Raw genomic sequence first — 17,685 nt, forward strand, 5'->3', positions numbered from 1 at the left:
TGAGATCGCGCCACTGCACTCCAGCCTGAGCGAGAGAGCGAGGCTCTGTCTCAAAATAATAATAATTTGTTTAAATGCGTGTACAAATAATTTTCCCCAGTAAAACACAGGGAAGATCAACCAATAAATAAATAAGCCCTCTTGTTTCAAACCTCGTTGCTGAAAATAATTCTAAGTGTATTAGTATTTACTACATTGGTGAGTGCTTGGGGATACCTTCCACTTCCATGATCTTTGCCCTGTATTGTATCTACGTGTAGATGGACGTGATTGTCAAAAATAGGTACTGACTTCAAGACACAGTGTACACTGAAGTTGTCTTTATTAGAAGTCTCAGCCGTGCCTCCCGTTCCGAGATGAATCTCAATTCACAAGTTCCACTACCACCATCACCATCACTGCCACCAGATAGAATAAGACTTCTAATAACTTGAAAGACAAGTCTACAAAGATCCTGTAATCGTTTTCACTGTATCACTTTTTCCTGGCTACTTGTATCCGATAAAAACCTCATTTTATTTTTAAGCTATTAAACATGCGGACAAAGGGAATCTTCGTTTTATGCAAAAACGCAACCATGCATGATAACTGCGCAAGTCTTTCTTGGAATGGTCTGTATTTGGGTGAAGTCATCCGACGTCATTACACTTCTTTATTTGGGGGTTGTCAACTCGTTTTCCAGGATTTAAAGACTATAACGATGGTAAAAGTCAGTTTCGCACCCTGTCAAAGGCTTGGCCCGTTGCCTTTTCCTTCCCGGCAATACTCGGTTCAATTAGGTCTTGTCCTCTCATTGTCTGTGAGGACTGAATTCCATCCCCGCTATTCAACACAGGCTCTTTGCTCGGGGAAAGTCAAACCATCCCTCAAAGGATCAAAGAGCTCAGCCATAGACAGAGCCGCCGGAGGAAAGCGGAGTCGCTGCGTCAGATGAAAGGGGCCCCTCAGCCTCACTCCTCACCGCAGCTCCTGGGATCTTAAAGACAGGGTCAGCAGGATCAGGAGGGACAAGAGGGATGGAAGCGAAAGGCTGGATCCTTAATCCAGGCTGGAGACAAAGGTGAGTAACTGCGCGTGGTGGACGGGGAGATGGGGAGTAGGAGGCTCCTGGCCCTCCAGCCGGGTGGTGTGACTTCAGGAGGACTCAGAAAACCGGCCAGGACTGGGTAAGACGGAAGGTCCCAGGAGGGGCGGGCAAACCGGCTCCTCTGCGAGGGCCGAGGCTGAGAACGCCCCCTCCAGGCCCCGCCCTCCCGCGCCCGGGCCGGGAACTCGAACTCGGGCGAGCGACCAGGTCACGCGCCGAGGCGGCCCCGCTGCCTCCAGCTTCCCGGGGCTGGCGTCTCGGAGGAAGAGCGCGTGCCTCACGTCCTCCTCCCCGCCCCGCCCCCTGCGCACTGCGCACGCGCGGCCGCGCCCCGCCCTTTCTCGGCCCCGCGAGGGTGATGGGGTGAGGGCGGGGGAACCGAGGTGGCGAGGCCTCCAGAGATCCCAGACTGCGAGCACGCGAGCTGCTGCCGCCGTCACCCAGGCCGCGTCACGGCTCCCGGGCCCGCCCTCCACTGACCCCTCCCCTCTCTCCGTTTCCCCCTCCTCTCCCCCTCCTCCTCCGTCCGAGCAGTGACTTAAGCAACGGAGCGCGGTGAAGCCCATTTTTCTCCTTCCTCGCAGCCGCGCCGGGGAGTTCGCGGCGCGCGGCCCCTGCCCTCCGGCCCGAGATGAATGCTGCGGCAGAAGCCGAGTTCAACATCCTCCTGGCCACGGACTCCTACAAGGTAAAGCTCGGGGCAGGGGCAGGTGACGAGGAGCGGGGCGCGCTGGAGGCGAGCGCGCGGCTCGGGGGCGGGGGCGGCTGGGACTGGGGCTAGGGTCGCGGCGCGGGGAGGCCCGGGGGAGGCGCGGGCGGCGGCGGCGGCTGGGGCAGGTGAGGAGGCGCCGCAGTGGGCAGAAGGTGGCTGGAGGAGGATGGAGGGCTGGGCGGTGGAGGCGGGGCCTGGGGACGCGCGGCGGCGGGGGCGCGGCGGGGGGCTGAGGCGGGCCCCAGCGGACTCCCGGGCTCCGGTGCTCGGGGCTTGGGCGTCGCCGGCGAGTGCACGCCCTCCCCTGAAGCGCGGCCTCTTGGCCTGGAGCTGGGACCAGTTAGGTAACGGCCCCGGGGACCCGCAGTGGAGAGTGAGCGGGGCTTTCCCCGCCGAGCCGGCCCGGCGCGCTCTCCCCTGGCTGGGCAGGTAAGTCTTCCAGGGGGCGAGGTGGGAGAAGTCCTGGCACGGGCGCCGGAGCAGCTGCGGTCCTCTGTCTGCTGCTCCGGCGCGGCGGACACTCGCCTGGCCCCAGTAGCCGTACTGGCTTCCCCTATCCCACTCTGCCGGGCTCCGTTTCAAACTCCTTCGCACCTAGTGATTGCTCGTGCTCCTTATCCCTGGGTGTAGAGACCGACCTTCTCTTAACTGCTTTAGGGTCACTAGGATTTCTGTGAAAAGGAAAGTGAAACACGAGGATTTAAAGGAACTGTAGTTTCAACCCTAGAGAACTTGTGGAGAGGGAATGGCACAACGTTGCGTTCACATGCCCTTTGAACACTTTGCGTGGGTAGCTGCCACATTCAGTTGATAGGAAGCACGCGGTAGTAAAGGGAAGAGGTAAATTTTAGTTGAGCAACATAGTGGTTTTGGAATACAGTGGTAAAACATAGTACTCTCATGTTTTTGTTTTGATTCTTTTTTTCCTTTGTTTTTAGCCCTCCTTCGATATTCCGAGAAAGTATTTTAGAGAATTCCATTTTACTTAAATTTTGTCTGTTTCTTTCCAATCAGCTTAAAATGGTGTTTATATATTTAGATTGTTGAAATCGAGCCAAGATCCATCAACAAGTTGTCTTTTAGATGCAAGTTTAAAGTATTGCAAAATCCGAACACTCTCAAGTATGATCCTTGATAACATTGTCAAGTATACGTGATAATACCCTAACTATGGTCCTTTACTTGGTCCTAAAACCTCCTGTTGTGTTCTCTTGGTTCAATCATAGTGTTTTCAAAATTTTAAATAGTGATTTTAGAATAGCCTCATTCGTAGTTTTGTAGAATTTTTTTCTTAACTAAATCTAAAATAATTGTCAGATTTTTTTTTACATGTTAGCCAAATGTAAAGGGAGGTTGATTAGTCTAAATTTTAAAAACAAAGAGGAGTGCAACTTCCTTTCGTTTGCAGTTCGTCTAACCATTATACATAAGGAATGTAAAATTACTTTAACATCAGTTTTCTGGGGTGCTTTTAGTTAGAATAGTGAATTACCTTAAAGATTTCTCATCTAGTGAGCCATACTTAATTGCACTATTAGAATTTGCACCTATTTAGTAAAGTTTACTTTTGAAGTAAACTTTCAAGTTAGGCTGGTATGTTTTATCTCCTTTATAATATGAAACTTCAGAATATTTTCATCTTAGATTTTTCATTTTTTTCCCCAAAAGTCACCTCTAGGGGATTCAATCAAGTTGATAACGTTTTATACCAGTGGCTTACCGCAGTATGCTGAAATAGATTGTGTATTCCACAGTCACATTTAAGTCTTAAGTTTCATTTCCCTTATGTTTTTAGGGGTCCTTATAACCTGTTTTACATTTTTGTCTTTTTATCTAGCCAAAAGAACAAAAATGATAATCTTGAGGTTAGGAGTAATGAAACTTACTTAGAAATTACATGAGAATGTTACATATCCTTATCAGTGCTTACAAACTATTGGCCAAAATTGGGAACTCTAGTAGTTTTAAATGTGTTGATGAAGAGAGCAAAATATTGTTGATTTCATCTAAAACTGAAGGAAGAATAATTGATTGCCTAAGCACTACAAAAGTTATTTTGCGAGTAGATGGTATGGTAGCCAAGCACATGACAATGGGAATTTTGTTTTGTCTTGTATCCTGTCAAGAGAGTCCAGAACAATTTGGACCAAAGGAGCATTTGAAGTATATACATTCACTTCTGTAACCTCATACTTTATTGTATATAGGAAGGAATTAAGGACACAGACAAATGTGGTTCCTCTGTTTTCATCCTGGTTCTTGTTAGAATTAAGAAGGGACACAGTTTAAACCGCATTACCCATTAGTTAGAAAGTGTGCTGTCCTGTGTAGGTTGCTTCTCAAAGGGTCATCTGTAAGCTGGTTATCTAGAATTCAGCATAGTTTTAACCACTCATTTAATAAATATTGGTCACCTATTGGGTATTATAAAAGAAGACAAAGATAAGTAGTATTTTGAAATCCAGGATGGAGGGAAGTTGATTTCATAGAAATTTCAAAGAGATGTGCAATTTATATTTGGTGATTAGGAATTCAAGGCACCTTTTATTCAAAAAAAGAAAATTTTGCTTCCTCCAACGGCCGAATAACAAATTTTTGTCGCTTGTCCTTCACTGCTTCTGAACGGATGCTTCGGTATTATCACGGTGGCTCCCGAGGCAACCTGAGCCTCATGAGTGGGGTACTGTTGCAGCTTGTACTCCAGAGACTATGCTTTCATAAAGATATATGTGACATTGTCCATTTATTTAATTTTTCCATTGTTTTATGTTATAAATTATAGGAAAAACTTGAGCAACATAAATAAAATATATATAAATGAATATACCTCATAGGGAGATTAATTTAGGTCATTAATAATTAAGCGGTGTTCTCATTGTGAGGTAATGAAATCTGGTTTAAAGGTGTGGCAAAAGAGATACAAGTCATTAGAAACTCAATGCAAGAGGTTTTAAGGGAAGAGGCAATATGATTATAGGTGGTTTTACAATTTCTCTCCTTCCCCAAATAATATAACCCAAAATCCTTAAGTCATATTTATGAGTGAGTATTGCTTCAAAGCCAAATAGCAGTGAATTATTTTTGGGGGCAACAGATTTCCAGGGCTTAAGAAATCTTAAATAATACTGAAAAGAAGACTGGGTTGCGGTTTTTGCTGTTTGTAGCACATTGGCTTTGAATCAGCAGTAAGTCTTAGCCAGTGTTGGGCAGAGTGTATCCTCTTCTGATTGCCCTTAGATATTATATAGCTAACATAACTTGCCCTGTGACCTTGGGTATGTTATCCCATGTGATCTTACATATACAGCTCATTTTTTAAATGTTGGCTTGTGATTTTTTAGCAGTTAAAAGTATAACTGAAAAAGTAAGGTAGTAGTACTTGCATTTGATCATGTGATCCCATCGTGGGAGGAAAGATCTTCAAATCAACTCTAAGACATCAAATCAGCCCTGTGGAACATCTAGAGAAGCATCTAGAGAAAACTAGGCTTTCTTCTCCCAAAAGGATTCTGTTCAACTAAAATATATGTGTCATATCTCATACCTTTTTTTTTAAACTGTCATACTTGGAACAAGGATATTTAGCCTTGGGAATAGAATTTTTTGATACACTTGGTTGGCCAGCACTCCTTAATGGAAAAAGCTGTCTATTATTTGACTTAGGGCTAGACCCTTTTTGTTTTAGACATTAAAATAATACCAGTTATTGTTATTTAGTATGTAATAATTTTTAGAAGTTTATCCTTTCATGAAGTAAATTAATCACACAACTAGAGAGTTATGTTAAAATAACTACATTTTTCTGTGTGTGCCTGTTCTTTTTTTTTTTTTTTTTTAAGTTGGAGTCTCACTCTGTTGCCCAGGCTGGAGTGCAGTGGTGCAATCTCAGCTGACTACAACCTCCACCTCCCGAGTTCAAGCGATTCTCCTGCCTCAGCCTCCTGAGTAGCTGGGACTAAAAGCACGTGCCACCACACCTGGCTAGTTTTTTGTATTTTTAGTAGAGACAGGGTTTCACCGTGTTAGCCAGGATGGTCTCAATCTCCCGACCTCATGATCCACCTGTCTTGGCCTCCCAAAGTGCTGGGATTACAGGCATGAGCCACCGTGCCCGGCCAGTTCTTTACCACATATGTATTAATGTTCAGGTGGTCTTTTAGCAGCAGGAGGGCCATGCCAGTTTAGGAAGCATTTTCACTGGTAAGGTTTGCTAGGATCTTATTAGGTATTTTGTTTTGTTTATATCTGCTGAATAATTTTGTATTTATTGCAGAACCATTTTCTTTAGTAATAGAAGTCAAGTCAGTGCTAAAAAGTTAACATGATTTAAGAGCTTTCTTTTTGTGTTTACTTTAGAATACTATGAAACTTTTTGTTGGTATTACTTAACATTTAAAATTCAGCACTTCATTTCCCTACCATTTGACAGCCTTCCCCATCTCCATAAATGGCACTATTATTAATGCAGTTGCTCAAACCAAAAATGTAGGATGTATTAATTCTTCCCCCTCATTATGTTCCACATCCAATTTACCAGCCTAGTTCCCCTTTACCTCCAAAAACACTGGGCGAATTCTCCTATCTAACCTAATAGCCCCTAACTCCTGCACTCTTTAGTCACCCTATAATCCATTCTTATCCACCCCACCACCAGGCTGATCCTTTTAAAAGGTGAATCATGTCATATTCACCCCAGCTTAAAGCATAATGGCTTTCCATTGCACTTGGCATAAAATCCAGGCTCCTTGGGGTAGCCTGTAAGCCTTACATGATCTCATTTCTGCCTACCTCTGACCTTATTGTGTACTTACTGTCCCCTCCCTGCCACCATACTTTTAAGTACCTACCACACTGGCCTGCCTTCTGTTCTGTCCCTTATGCCAAAGCATTTCCTGTCCCCTTGTCATTTAGGTCTTGCTCATATGTCACCTCCTCAAAGAAGTCTTCTTGGTCCCCTCTAGCCCATCATTCTCTTACATTTTCATAGCATCTATCTTGATCTGAAATTACTTGGTTTATGTATTTTTTTTCTTCCTTCTTCAGCACTTATTAGTCCTGTGAAAATAGAGACCATGTCAGTCTGTTTTCTTTCTCATCCTCGGTGTCTGAAGTAGGTACAGAATATGTATTTGTGAATGAAGTATTTATAAAATAACAGTTGATTTGAATTTATGCTATATTATTCCATGTTCTGGTGAAGATTCAAAATGGCCTGTTTAGGAGAAAGTGAAATGAAGAGGACAGTAAACCAGCAAAACTAGAATCATTATAAATCCTTTTGAGTATATTGTTAGAAATATTTTCTTAAAAAGCTCTGCTTTAAAAACATTTTCCCATTAAACAACATGTACATATGCCTCTATAAGTAGACCTAAACATGCTCTGTATTCTTTTGTAAACCTGTTAAGTGTTAGTAGATGGTTAATAAATGGTGTTTCTTGGCTAATTATCTGCAAGTTTGCCTAGATAACTTAGATTCGTTGGCTATATTCTAAAACAATACTCTTAAGGTTCTCCAAAGATTTTTAGAGTTCATACTTTGTTTCTAATGAAGCAGTTTAGACAGTTTTGTATTTTAAATATTTGTTTTCAGAGAAGGCATTCTAACTAAAGGTAGGTTTTAAAGTACTGTAATTAGAGAACATAGCGGAAGCTTTAAAATTGTAAATATTTAATTATTGTCCAGAATTGGAGCTGTATTTGTATAAAGGAAAATTTTTAGTATACTTTTAGACGGAGTTATGGAGTTAAATAGCTTAGAGACATTTCCATTTAGATTTGACTCTTCATTTTCTCAGAAAAAGAAAATAACTTGCCTTCTAGTAATTTTAAATCTGATATAGAATGCACCATTAAGTATCTGAACAGTAAGGGTCAAACTATTGAGAAATAAAACTATGAATCAGACTTAGAAACTTGTGCTATAAGATCCACACCTTTTTTCAAGTTTTACTTCATCATGTGTGCTTTTCTTCTACCTCACTACTTAGTCCCACTAAAGACGTTGGAGTTATTTACATTGTAAACTGGATATTTTAATTTTTAGATACATCTTGGGTGTGTTTTTAGGTAGAGGTGTCTTTTTCTTCAGTTTCATAAGTAGTTGAAGTAGTGGTCATATTTATTACTACAGACTCATTCGTAAATATATTTGTTTTTGCATTTTAGTGAATTGACATAAATTTCATTGCTGTAGATTCTGTATTAGCTATCTTGCTTAGCTACTTCTTAAATTTTATTAAAGTGGGATCAGCCCCTGGATTCTAACCTTAATAAGCCCTGACATATACTTCTAGGTTTTGATGAGACTTCCCTGTACCTTTTAGTATATTGCTATCTATTATACCTGAGGAAAACAGAAAGCTCCTGGTCTCCTGCTTGACTTAAACTCTCAGATCACCTGTTACTATAAAGATTTACCTCCAAGGTTGTCTGTGTGCTGCATTAGGGGGGCTATTTTTGTAGAATTGCAAGTATGCTACCATTGGCAAGGAAACAGCACATTCATTCAGAAACATCAATGGGAATATATTCGTCTTAGGATTCTTGTACTAAGCTATGAAGATTCTTGAGCATAGAGCCAAGTTTTACTGAGATTGAGACTGTGTACCCAAAGACAGCATTGACTTTCCTAAACTTGAGATCAAAGCTAAACAGGAAAAATGGTTTATGTTCACAGTGATCACTCATGAAAAATGGTCTGCAAAGATTTATTCCACCACTGCCATGATTCACCCTATACCTTAAGGCACTATTATTCTTAGTCTTGAAATTGGGAAAATACACATTATTCTTCCACTTTATTTTTTATTGGTAAAATGTTTTAATATGGTTAAAACATGGAAATAAATTCAAAGTATAGTGAACACTCACTTTTTGCTTTTTCTTAAAACAAAAGCAGATAAATTTTTTACGTAGTGGCTCTTACCCAAGTTCATGGAAAACAATTTTGTGCTTAAGGAAGACCTCTTCATTAAACTCACAAGAATTTGATGTTTCATTGTATAAGAATTTATTTTCCAATTAGGTGGGTGATTTGAGAAAAAGAGATTACAAAACAGGATTTTTTTTCCTTTGCTGCCGCTGCTGTTGCTGTCATCCAGGTTTTCATAGTGTCACTATATACAAGTAAGGTAGTCATGATAAGTCATTGAGTTTTGGAACATATTGCATTGAGATATTAATAGTACCAAATTCTGCTGTCTTTCAGTTCATTCTTTTGCCCATTAGGCAGCTGCTTCTCTCTCTCTTCGCCTGAATGAAAGGACTATTCCCCAAAACCAAATGAAATACTTTTCCAACCTAGAGGCCTTGTAGTAGGTTTAATGTGCTTGTATGTAAGATTTAATGCTCTCCTGTGGTTTTAAGATACTGAACTATGAAAATATCTTAGTAAGATACTTATTTTTTGTTTGATATAGCCAGGGAAAGAAACTGGTTAATAGCAAACAAGAAGTATAGTTTCTCTGGTTTTGGAGTAACTTCAAGCCTTTTCTGTTGTGATTTATAGTCTGCTCATCGGTGTTTTCTAACAGAAGTGTTTTTCTTTACATAGGTTACTCACTATAAACAGTATCCACCCAACACAAGCAAAGTTTATTCCTACTTTGAATGCCGTGAAAAGAAGACAGAAAACTCCAAATTAAGGAAGGTGAAATACGAGGAAACAGTATTTTATGGGTTGCAGTACATTCTTAATAAGTACTTAAAAGGTACTACTTTTCCTAGTATATTTTAAACACTGCTTATTACTCTAACAAATCTGTTAATTTGGATGCATTAAATCTTATAATTTGGTGTGTTTGTGTTTGATGTTCTAAGTATGAGAAAAGTTTTCTGAAATAAAAGGTTTTTTGTTTTTTTGGAAACCGAGTTTTGCTCTTGTTGCCCAGGCTGGAGTGCAATGGCACAGTCTCAGCTCACTGCAACCTCCACCTCGTGGATTCAAGCAATTCTCCTGCCTCAGCCTCCCGAGTAGCTGGGATTACAGGCATGCCCCACCACACCCAGCTAATTTTGTATTTTTAGTAGAGATGGGGTTTCTCCATGTTGGTTAGGCTGGTCTTGATCTTCCGACCTCAGGTGATCCACCTGTCTCCACCTCCCAAAGTGCTGTGATTACAGGCGTGAGCCACCGTGCCTGGCTGAAATAAAAGTTTTGAAATGAGTTTAGAAAAGTCGGTAATTTTTGGAGGCTAATCTGGTTTCTTATACTTTAGTCATTAATTCAAAGTAAAGGATTTGTTACTGAACTGGAAACTCCTTTTGAATTATGGTAGCAATCATAATTAGAATGTTTTTATATTAGCCAGTTTTTTTAAAAAACCCATTTTTAAAAACTACCTGTGTCTCTGGACTTAGTTGCAAATGCATATTAAAACAAAAATCCCCCAAACAATTTCTGTGCTTTCTTATTTGAAAGGCCATTTCTAATCCATTTTTGTAATGGTGTTTCTAGGGGGAAAACAGTTCCCAAACACATTATACATGTTGGAAAAGTTTATCTCTAACCTTTTGAATTTGAGTTCTCAAGTGATCTGCCTGCCTTGGCCTCCCAAAATGCTGGGATTACAGACATGAGCCACCATGCCTGGCCCCAAGATGTTTCAAATGAGTTTACTAGTTAACTTGTATTAAGTTACCAGAGACTGATAGCACACTTTAATTTAGCCATACAACTTAAGAACTTTGTAAAATATTATTATTAATTATAACTAAAATGTATTGATTACCTATTCTAGGCCAGCATTATTGTAAGTGGTTCATATGTCTTAACTCATTTTGTTCTCACAACCATCATATAAGTGGGTACTCGACTTTATCCTCATTTACGGATAAGAAAAGTTAATTAAAAGTGTGTTGTTTGTGGGGGAAAACATTTAGTAATCATGGAAATTACTGGCTTATCAACCCTGAAGATGCCACATTCTTTACGAACTAAGTGAGAAGGTTCCTTTGGATGTAAGAAGCTTTTGAGTCATCTCAGAGTTGAAAAGTACCAAAATTAATCGAGAGAAAAAATTAATATAATTTTTAAAAGCTATGCAAGTAATAGTTTTTTCTATTACACATCTGCTTTTACAATAAATTAACATTTATACTTTGAGTGATTAGAAGTACAAACTCCTTTTCTGACTCTGCTGTTGATTCTGGGTGAGTCATTTAACCTCTTAGTTGTATTTTTAATCCATAGAATGGGTGAAATAGCCAAAGTTATTAATTCTATGACAGTTCAGCAACTCACAGAATGCACCTTTAGAAATGTAAACAGGACGTGTATATTCTTTTAGGTAAAGTAGTAACCAAAGAGAAAATCCAGGAAGCCAAAGAGGTCTACAAAGAACATTTCCAAGATGATGTCTTTAATGAAAAGGGATGGAACTACATTCTTGAGGTAAAAGATGGTTTCATGTTTTGGTCTGTTTTGGTTTTTCTTTTAGTTCAAAACTTCTTGCAAAAGAATTTGTTTCTGTTTTTTTTTTTTTTTTTTTTGAGACAAAGTCTCACTCTGTCACCCAGGCTGGAGTGCAGTGTGGCACAATCTTGGCTCACTGCAACCTCCGCTTCCTAGGTTCAAGCTATTCTGCTGCCGTAGCCTCCTGAGTAGCTGGGACTACAGGCACACACCACCATGCCTGGCTAATTTTTAGTAGAGATGGGGTTTTACCATGTTGGCCAGGCTGGTCGCGAACTCCTGACTTCAAGTAATCTGCCCACCTTGGCCTCCCAAAGTGCTGGGATTACAGGTGTGAGCCACTATCCCCAGCCAGAATTGAATAGGAGATTAGAGTATCATTACAGTTCTTTTTTGTTTGTGATCTGAATATAATGACTATTTTAGACATCCTTTTGAAAAATTAAGGTTGACATGTTATCCCTCTCCCCACATTCCCCATGTTACATCATTAGCATATAGAATCTACAGCAAGTCTAATTAATAAAAATGAATTATAACTTAAATAACATTTTTGAGAAAGAATTCATTCTTGAAAATACGCTATAGGTAGGAAAGAGCATGGTTATTTGGCAGTTTCAAAATGTAGGTCTGTTTTCTTGACTGAAAATAGATGCTGTGAGTCTATCACTACACACAGTTCTAGGAAGTTTCTCACTGAATAGTGAGAATGGCTTGGTGCTGATCCACAAAGTTGATTTTTAGTAGTCTTGACTGTATTATATTTATATCTAGTATGTTTGAATTTATTGCTTAGATATCAAGGCACTCAAAGACATGGTAATATAATTATAAGAGTTGAATATCCCGTGGTGGTTTCCTTTTATTACAGTGATCAGTTGGGAATGGAATCTATTGGTGTATCTTGATGTTGAGTGTTACTTTAAGTCTCACAAACGAAAGTTTCTTACATTGAACAGACTGTCAAACATAGAATAATTAGAAATACTTTAACTTTCATGCCTATATGACAATACTGAGCTATACTATTTGGTACTTATGGGTCTTGAAAAAGCCAGGTAAGCACTCTGCGCTGCACTTTTCCCGAATCTTAAATAAGGTCAGTAGAATCTGTGAGCTATCACCTGCACTTGCTCCATTTCTCTTCTATGAGGTTTGTTGTAAGCATAAGTACAGTAATAAGTTTACGTGCTATGCTTATTACTATACTGTCCAGTGGCCAGGGCAGTAAGTCGTTTGATTATATGATCAGAAAATCTTGGGGAACTAAAGGTTCTCTAGAGATAATCTGGTCTAACCCCATTTTACAAACAGAATCTGAGACCTAGAGATGGCAAGTGACTTGCCCAAGGTCTCCCCAGTGCTTTTGAGTCCAAACTAGAACCTGTAGGGCAATGTTCTTTTTGCTATACACTGTGCCTCCAGTGCTTCTTTTAAACAGATTTTTCTTTTATTTAATTACCTTGTCCCAAATCACATAAATAAATTATCAGGATTTCTGAAGCAGCTTGCCTTCCTAGTGAATAGTTAGATACAGCTTTTAGCTTTAAAAGGGAGGCACAGTGTCACATAACAAATAATCTTCAGCCTAATTTTTAATTTTGGAGGCAATTATTGCATTAAGAGGAAGTCAGTTAAGTCAGACTTGAGTGTTAATTGCCAAGATTCTGCGTTTGGTCTGTCTCATAGTTTCATATCCACCACCAGAATAAAGAGGGAACCTATTTTGTTTCTTCTGCAGGGATTTCCCTAGCTCTCCCTCTCTCTCGTTTTGTTTTCTTTTGTTCTTTAATAGCCGTCCTTTATCTTTCAGTCTGCAGCCTTTATTTTGTGAAAATGACAAATTTAAAATAAAGATAGTGTTCTTGGAATACTTTTAGAATATGTTGGAATAAACGCATCCTTTTTCGTTTTCTGAAAGAGCAGGGAAAAAGCAACAGTTTTGTTTTGATCAGTTTGGAATTTTCTGTCACTTGTAGTGATAAATGTTCTTAGCAGAAGCACATGGCATCATTAAACTTAACAATTAATATCAGTACCTATGTTAATAATTTTAACTAGTTTTTAGAAGGATAAGGACATTCTGACTAGATTACGGTAGCATCTACAATTGCAATTTCAATGACAGTAAATTTAGATTCTATAAAATGTAAAGAACCTTTAGTAAAACAGCAGGTAATTGAGTGTCATCTGTTGAATAAATAAATTTATCATTTTCTCCTGCCAGAAATATGATGGGCATCTTCCAATAGAAGTAAAAGCTGTTCCTGAGGGCTCTGTCATTCCCAGAGGAAATGTTCTCTTCACGGTGGAAAACACAGATCCAGAGTGTTACTGGCTTACAAATTGGATTGAGGTAAATTGCTTTTTTGTTTTTTTAATTCTTATTTAACATTAATTGAATAAAGACCATTGAACTGAGATTACAGTTTAGAATTTGTTACTAATAAAGCTATATATATAATCTCCTATAATTTACTTAACCTTTCCAGGCTTCAATTTCCTCATCTATAAAATGACAGACTAATCTTTAAGGTTTCTTCTAGTAGAATAGAATGTTCTGAGATTTTGTTTAAATCAAATTATTGAGAGTGATTGTTTTCAAAACTTAGTTGGCTTAAAACTTATCCTTTCATCTAATTCATTGCCATTTTAAATGTGTATTATCTTAGAGCAAACTTACAACAGCATTTCTAGTAACTTACAACATTCAATGAATGATAAATGTTCAAGTTAGACTAAAGGAACTTTGTTCCAACTTTTAGTAACTACTTTCTTCATTTTTCTCTAATCAGTTTAGGTCCTGGGATCTACCATCTGTTACTTTTCAGTGTCTCATCTAAATATAAACAAGAGTTGCTATTCATATTGTTTAATTTCTCAGGAAGGGTACATTTTGGGCTTCGGGTTTATACTGCAAGCCTTTTTTTGTTTTTCTTGTATGTATACCTAAGTAGTCATATGTTTTCACATGGTCAGAGTTTTGATAATAATACTCTACTTGACTTCTGAACAGTTTAATCATAGATTTAATCTGTGAGAGGAAATATACCGTCGAAAGTAACTATAGAAATAACACCTTACTATCTGGTGGCATTTACTTAGTTCTTAGAACTGACTAATTAGTTTGTTGGTTAAAGTAATTTGCTATTTGCTATTATATTGTAAAATAGTACATTTGAGGCTCACTTAAAAAATTGAAAAAACATTGAAATATAAGAGGTCCAAGAATATGTTTGAAACACATTTTGCTAAGTTGACAGAAAATTAATAGACTTTTGATGGGCCATTAACTAATAATAGACTAAAAAAAAATAGGTACAGTTAAATAAAGGTTTTAAATAGTCTATACCATATACTAAAACTATTAACTGTGAACCGTAAAAGAGAACGTATTTTACTGGTTTCTGTAGAGCTGTAAATAGTGTTTGTCCTGGCAAATACTTGATTTTGAGGGGATGGTGTTACAAAAACACAAGAGTAGAAGAGTTGTTCATGTCATCTAGGCTAGCCTTTTACCTTAAATGCCAAAGATCCCAACCAGGTAAACTTAACTTAGAAAATTTGTCATCTATGGATTAACCTTTTTCATATTGTTCTTTTTAGTTGTCTGACTGGGGATTTAGTCAGTAAGTACTCTTCCTTATGTCTAATTAAACTTTCCTAAAGCAGATATTTATGGGTAGAGAATTAGATATCATTTCACCTTGCTTCCTTGTACAGTTTTCTTTGGCCTTAAAAGTAAATTTTTTTAAATAAAATTTTTAAAACATTTAAATAAATTTTTAATAAAAAACTTATTTTTGGTGTATCCGACTAGGAAACCATAAAGTAAAAAAAAAAAAAAAATCAATTATTTTAAAGCAGTTTACCAAATATATAAATATTTTTAAAAGTTATTAAACATAAATCTAGTATGGGACTGTTCGATACTGTTTTTTTAGTAGTACATAGACCCTTGCTTTTTTTTTGCTTATAACCTGAAACAATTTATATTGAGTTTACCTTTTTTATACTAATATATATTAAGTTATTTCCGTCCTAAATAGGCATTTATAGCTAAAACATAAAAACTTATAGTCTGATACTGTCTATCCCTTATTGTAGTTTCTGACAGATCCTATTTTTTAAAATGTGTTTATTCTGCATATTAGATCTCCAGAATAGACTTCTTCATAGATATTTTGCATCTCTTGTGGGGACAGAGGAAATTCATCCTACTCTTATCAATCCCCAACCTTAAGTTTACCACCTTGTATTTGAAATCTGTTCCCATCCCCAACAAACTTGTTATTTTCAAATTTGAAAATATTCTTTAAACAGATCTTGATTTAAAACATTTTCAGTAATAGCATCAAATAGTATTTTTTTCAGTTTTCTTTCCCACTGTATTTTCAGTTATTAATAACTATTGATTGTTATTCACCTGTTAGTAGCACACAGAATTCTAAAATACTGAAATTGAGTTGCTTTATTTCAATATTGGTGCCAGAAGAAACCTTAGTCCTCTCACATTTCATAACAATTTTAAGAGCACCTAGGAGTTCTGCAGAGGTGTCTCAGGCTTACAAGGGGGCTGAGGAACCAGCATAGTGGGCTAAACTTATCCCTTTCTTCCACCAAAAAGCAAAACAAGACCTTTCTACTATTAAGAAGAAAGGGAAAGTTGATTTTAAAAACGATTATACTGACCAAATGTCATTTCACAGATGGGGAAATTGCGTCCTGAGAGATGGACTGGTGAACAGAGTAGGTGCAGTGCCCTTTCTGCTGTACCATCCCATTTCTCATTCTTTAAAGCCTTTATCCTGCATCCTGCATGGTAGCATTGTAATAACACTTCTGGAAGGAAATTTACAGGTTTACTTCCTTTAGTCTTAGTTTCAACTAATAATTTTGATTTGTGTGGGCAAATTGCTATTTTGGAAAAGTTTCCAACAAGGCCTACTTTATTAGACCTTGGATTAACCCAAACTAACTTGCCTTTTTTTCCCTTGCTTACACCTACAGTGATCTTTTTAAAAGGGGAGTGATTTTATTAAGAGTATAATTTAAGCTGATTTTGTTGGACTATGGAAAGGAAACGGTGATGTGAAGGATCACTGTGTCTCATAGTTATTTCTCTCCTTCCCTGGCATTTTTCGAGGGGTAAGGTCAATCTTCTACCTTTATAACTCAACTAGAGTTTTTCACATTATGTTTTATATCTTTCTCATACTCCTAGATAATATCAGTATTTGAGTTGAATTAAATGTAAGAGCTGATTGACTTAAATTCAACAAGTGAATATTGATTTAAGTACCAGCTGTGTACCCAGAAAAATGCTGGGCACAGAAGTTAGAGTAAGATGTCTCACTTAAAGGGCCTTTGAGGGAGAGGTGACAATTCATTCTGAACTAATCACTAATATCATTAAGAATTAGTGCAAGTTGGCAGCAGAAAATAGGTAATTCTGTCTAAAGGAATCATGAAATGGAAAATAAGCTTTTAATAAGGAGAAGGCACAGTGTTCTTAGGATGACAAATAGTCCTATGGGGACTGCAGCATAAAAGTGAAAAATGTAGAAGATAAACCTTTAGATGGTAAACAAGGCAAGATTCTGGAAGATTCTCAAATTCTGTATGAATCAGCTCCACCCCTGCCCCATGGACAGTAGATGACTGTTAAAGGCTTTTAAGGAAAGATGCAACCAAAAAAAAAAAAAAAAAAAATTATTTTAGAATGATAACCAGTGGCAATATGAGGAATAATTAGAGAGGCTAAAGATTAAAGGTAGGATAATCATGGGCCTTGGCAGTGGAATTGAAAGAGTAATTTCAGAAGCAGAATGGTCAGATGTTGGAGGTGATTGGTTATAGAGTTTGAGAATTGTACCAATTTTCTATTGTGTAACAAACTACCCCAAAACTTAATGGCTTAAAACAACTGTTATTTCTCCTGATTCTGTGGTTGACTGGATGATCGTCTGTTGGTCTTGCTTAGACATACGCATGTGCATTTAGCTAAGGGTTCAGCCAGGGCTGGACAGTCTAATGGCCTCATTCCCGTGTCTGGGGCCTCAACTCAGATAGCTGGGACTACCAGGTCTCACTCCGTAAGAGGCTTCTTCAGAGCATGGTAGTCTTGGGGTTCTAAGAGAATGAGAGTAGAAGCTGCAAAACATCTTGAAACTGGGGCTTGGGAGTCACACATGACTTTCTCCACATTCTGTTTGTCAAAAGCCAGTCATAAGGGCAGCACAGAATCAAGAGATAAGAAAGTAGATTCCATCTCTTGATGAGAAGAGCTGCAAAGGCCATATTTAATCAGTCACAGGAGTCTAATGCTACAGGGTTTTTTAAAAAGGTGACTAGATTGGCAAGTTCAAGGTTAATCTTTTTGTTTTATTTATCACTTAGCTGGTATTCAGTAAAAGCTTGCTTTGTAAAATTTAGTTAATAAATATCTTTTTGGTTCAGCACAGACATCTT

The 17,685-nt window shown here is 38.3% G+C and overlaps 1 protein-coding gene across 2 annotated transcripts in view; it reads left to right on the top strand.

Moving 5' to 3' along the window:
* The first annotated feature begins 306 nt into the window (after window positions 1-306).
* NAMPT (nicotinamide phosphoribosyltransferase) overlaps window positions 307-17,685 on the top strand; it is a 38,080-nt gene continuing 20,701 nt past the window's right edge. The window contains exons 1-5 of one of the 2 annotated variants that reach the window (XM_009203633.4): window positions 307-1,060; window positions 1,622-1,775; window positions 9,355-9,511; window positions 11,090-11,193; window positions 13,442-13,570. In XM_009203633.4, the coding sequence (XP_009201897.1) occupies window positions 1,719-1,775; window positions 9,355-9,511; window positions 11,090-11,193; window positions 13,442-13,570 (447 nt within the window). In that variant the 5' untranslated portion in view covers window positions 307-1,060; window positions 1,622-1,718. Of the gene's footprint in view, window positions 1,061-1,412; window positions 1,776-9,354; window positions 9,512-11,089; window positions 11,194-13,441; window positions 13,571-17,685 lie in introns of those variants that run through there. The other variant, XM_021936153.2, reaches the window with a different exon arrangement.

Source organism: Papio anubis, chromosome 4 (assembly GCF_008728515.1).
Source record: "Papio anubis isolate 15944 chromosome 4, Panubis1.0, whole genome shotgun sequence".
In the NCBI taxonomy this organism is placed as follows: domain Eukaryota; kingdom Metazoa; phylum Chordata; class Mammalia; order Primates; family Cercopithecidae; genus Papio; species Papio anubis.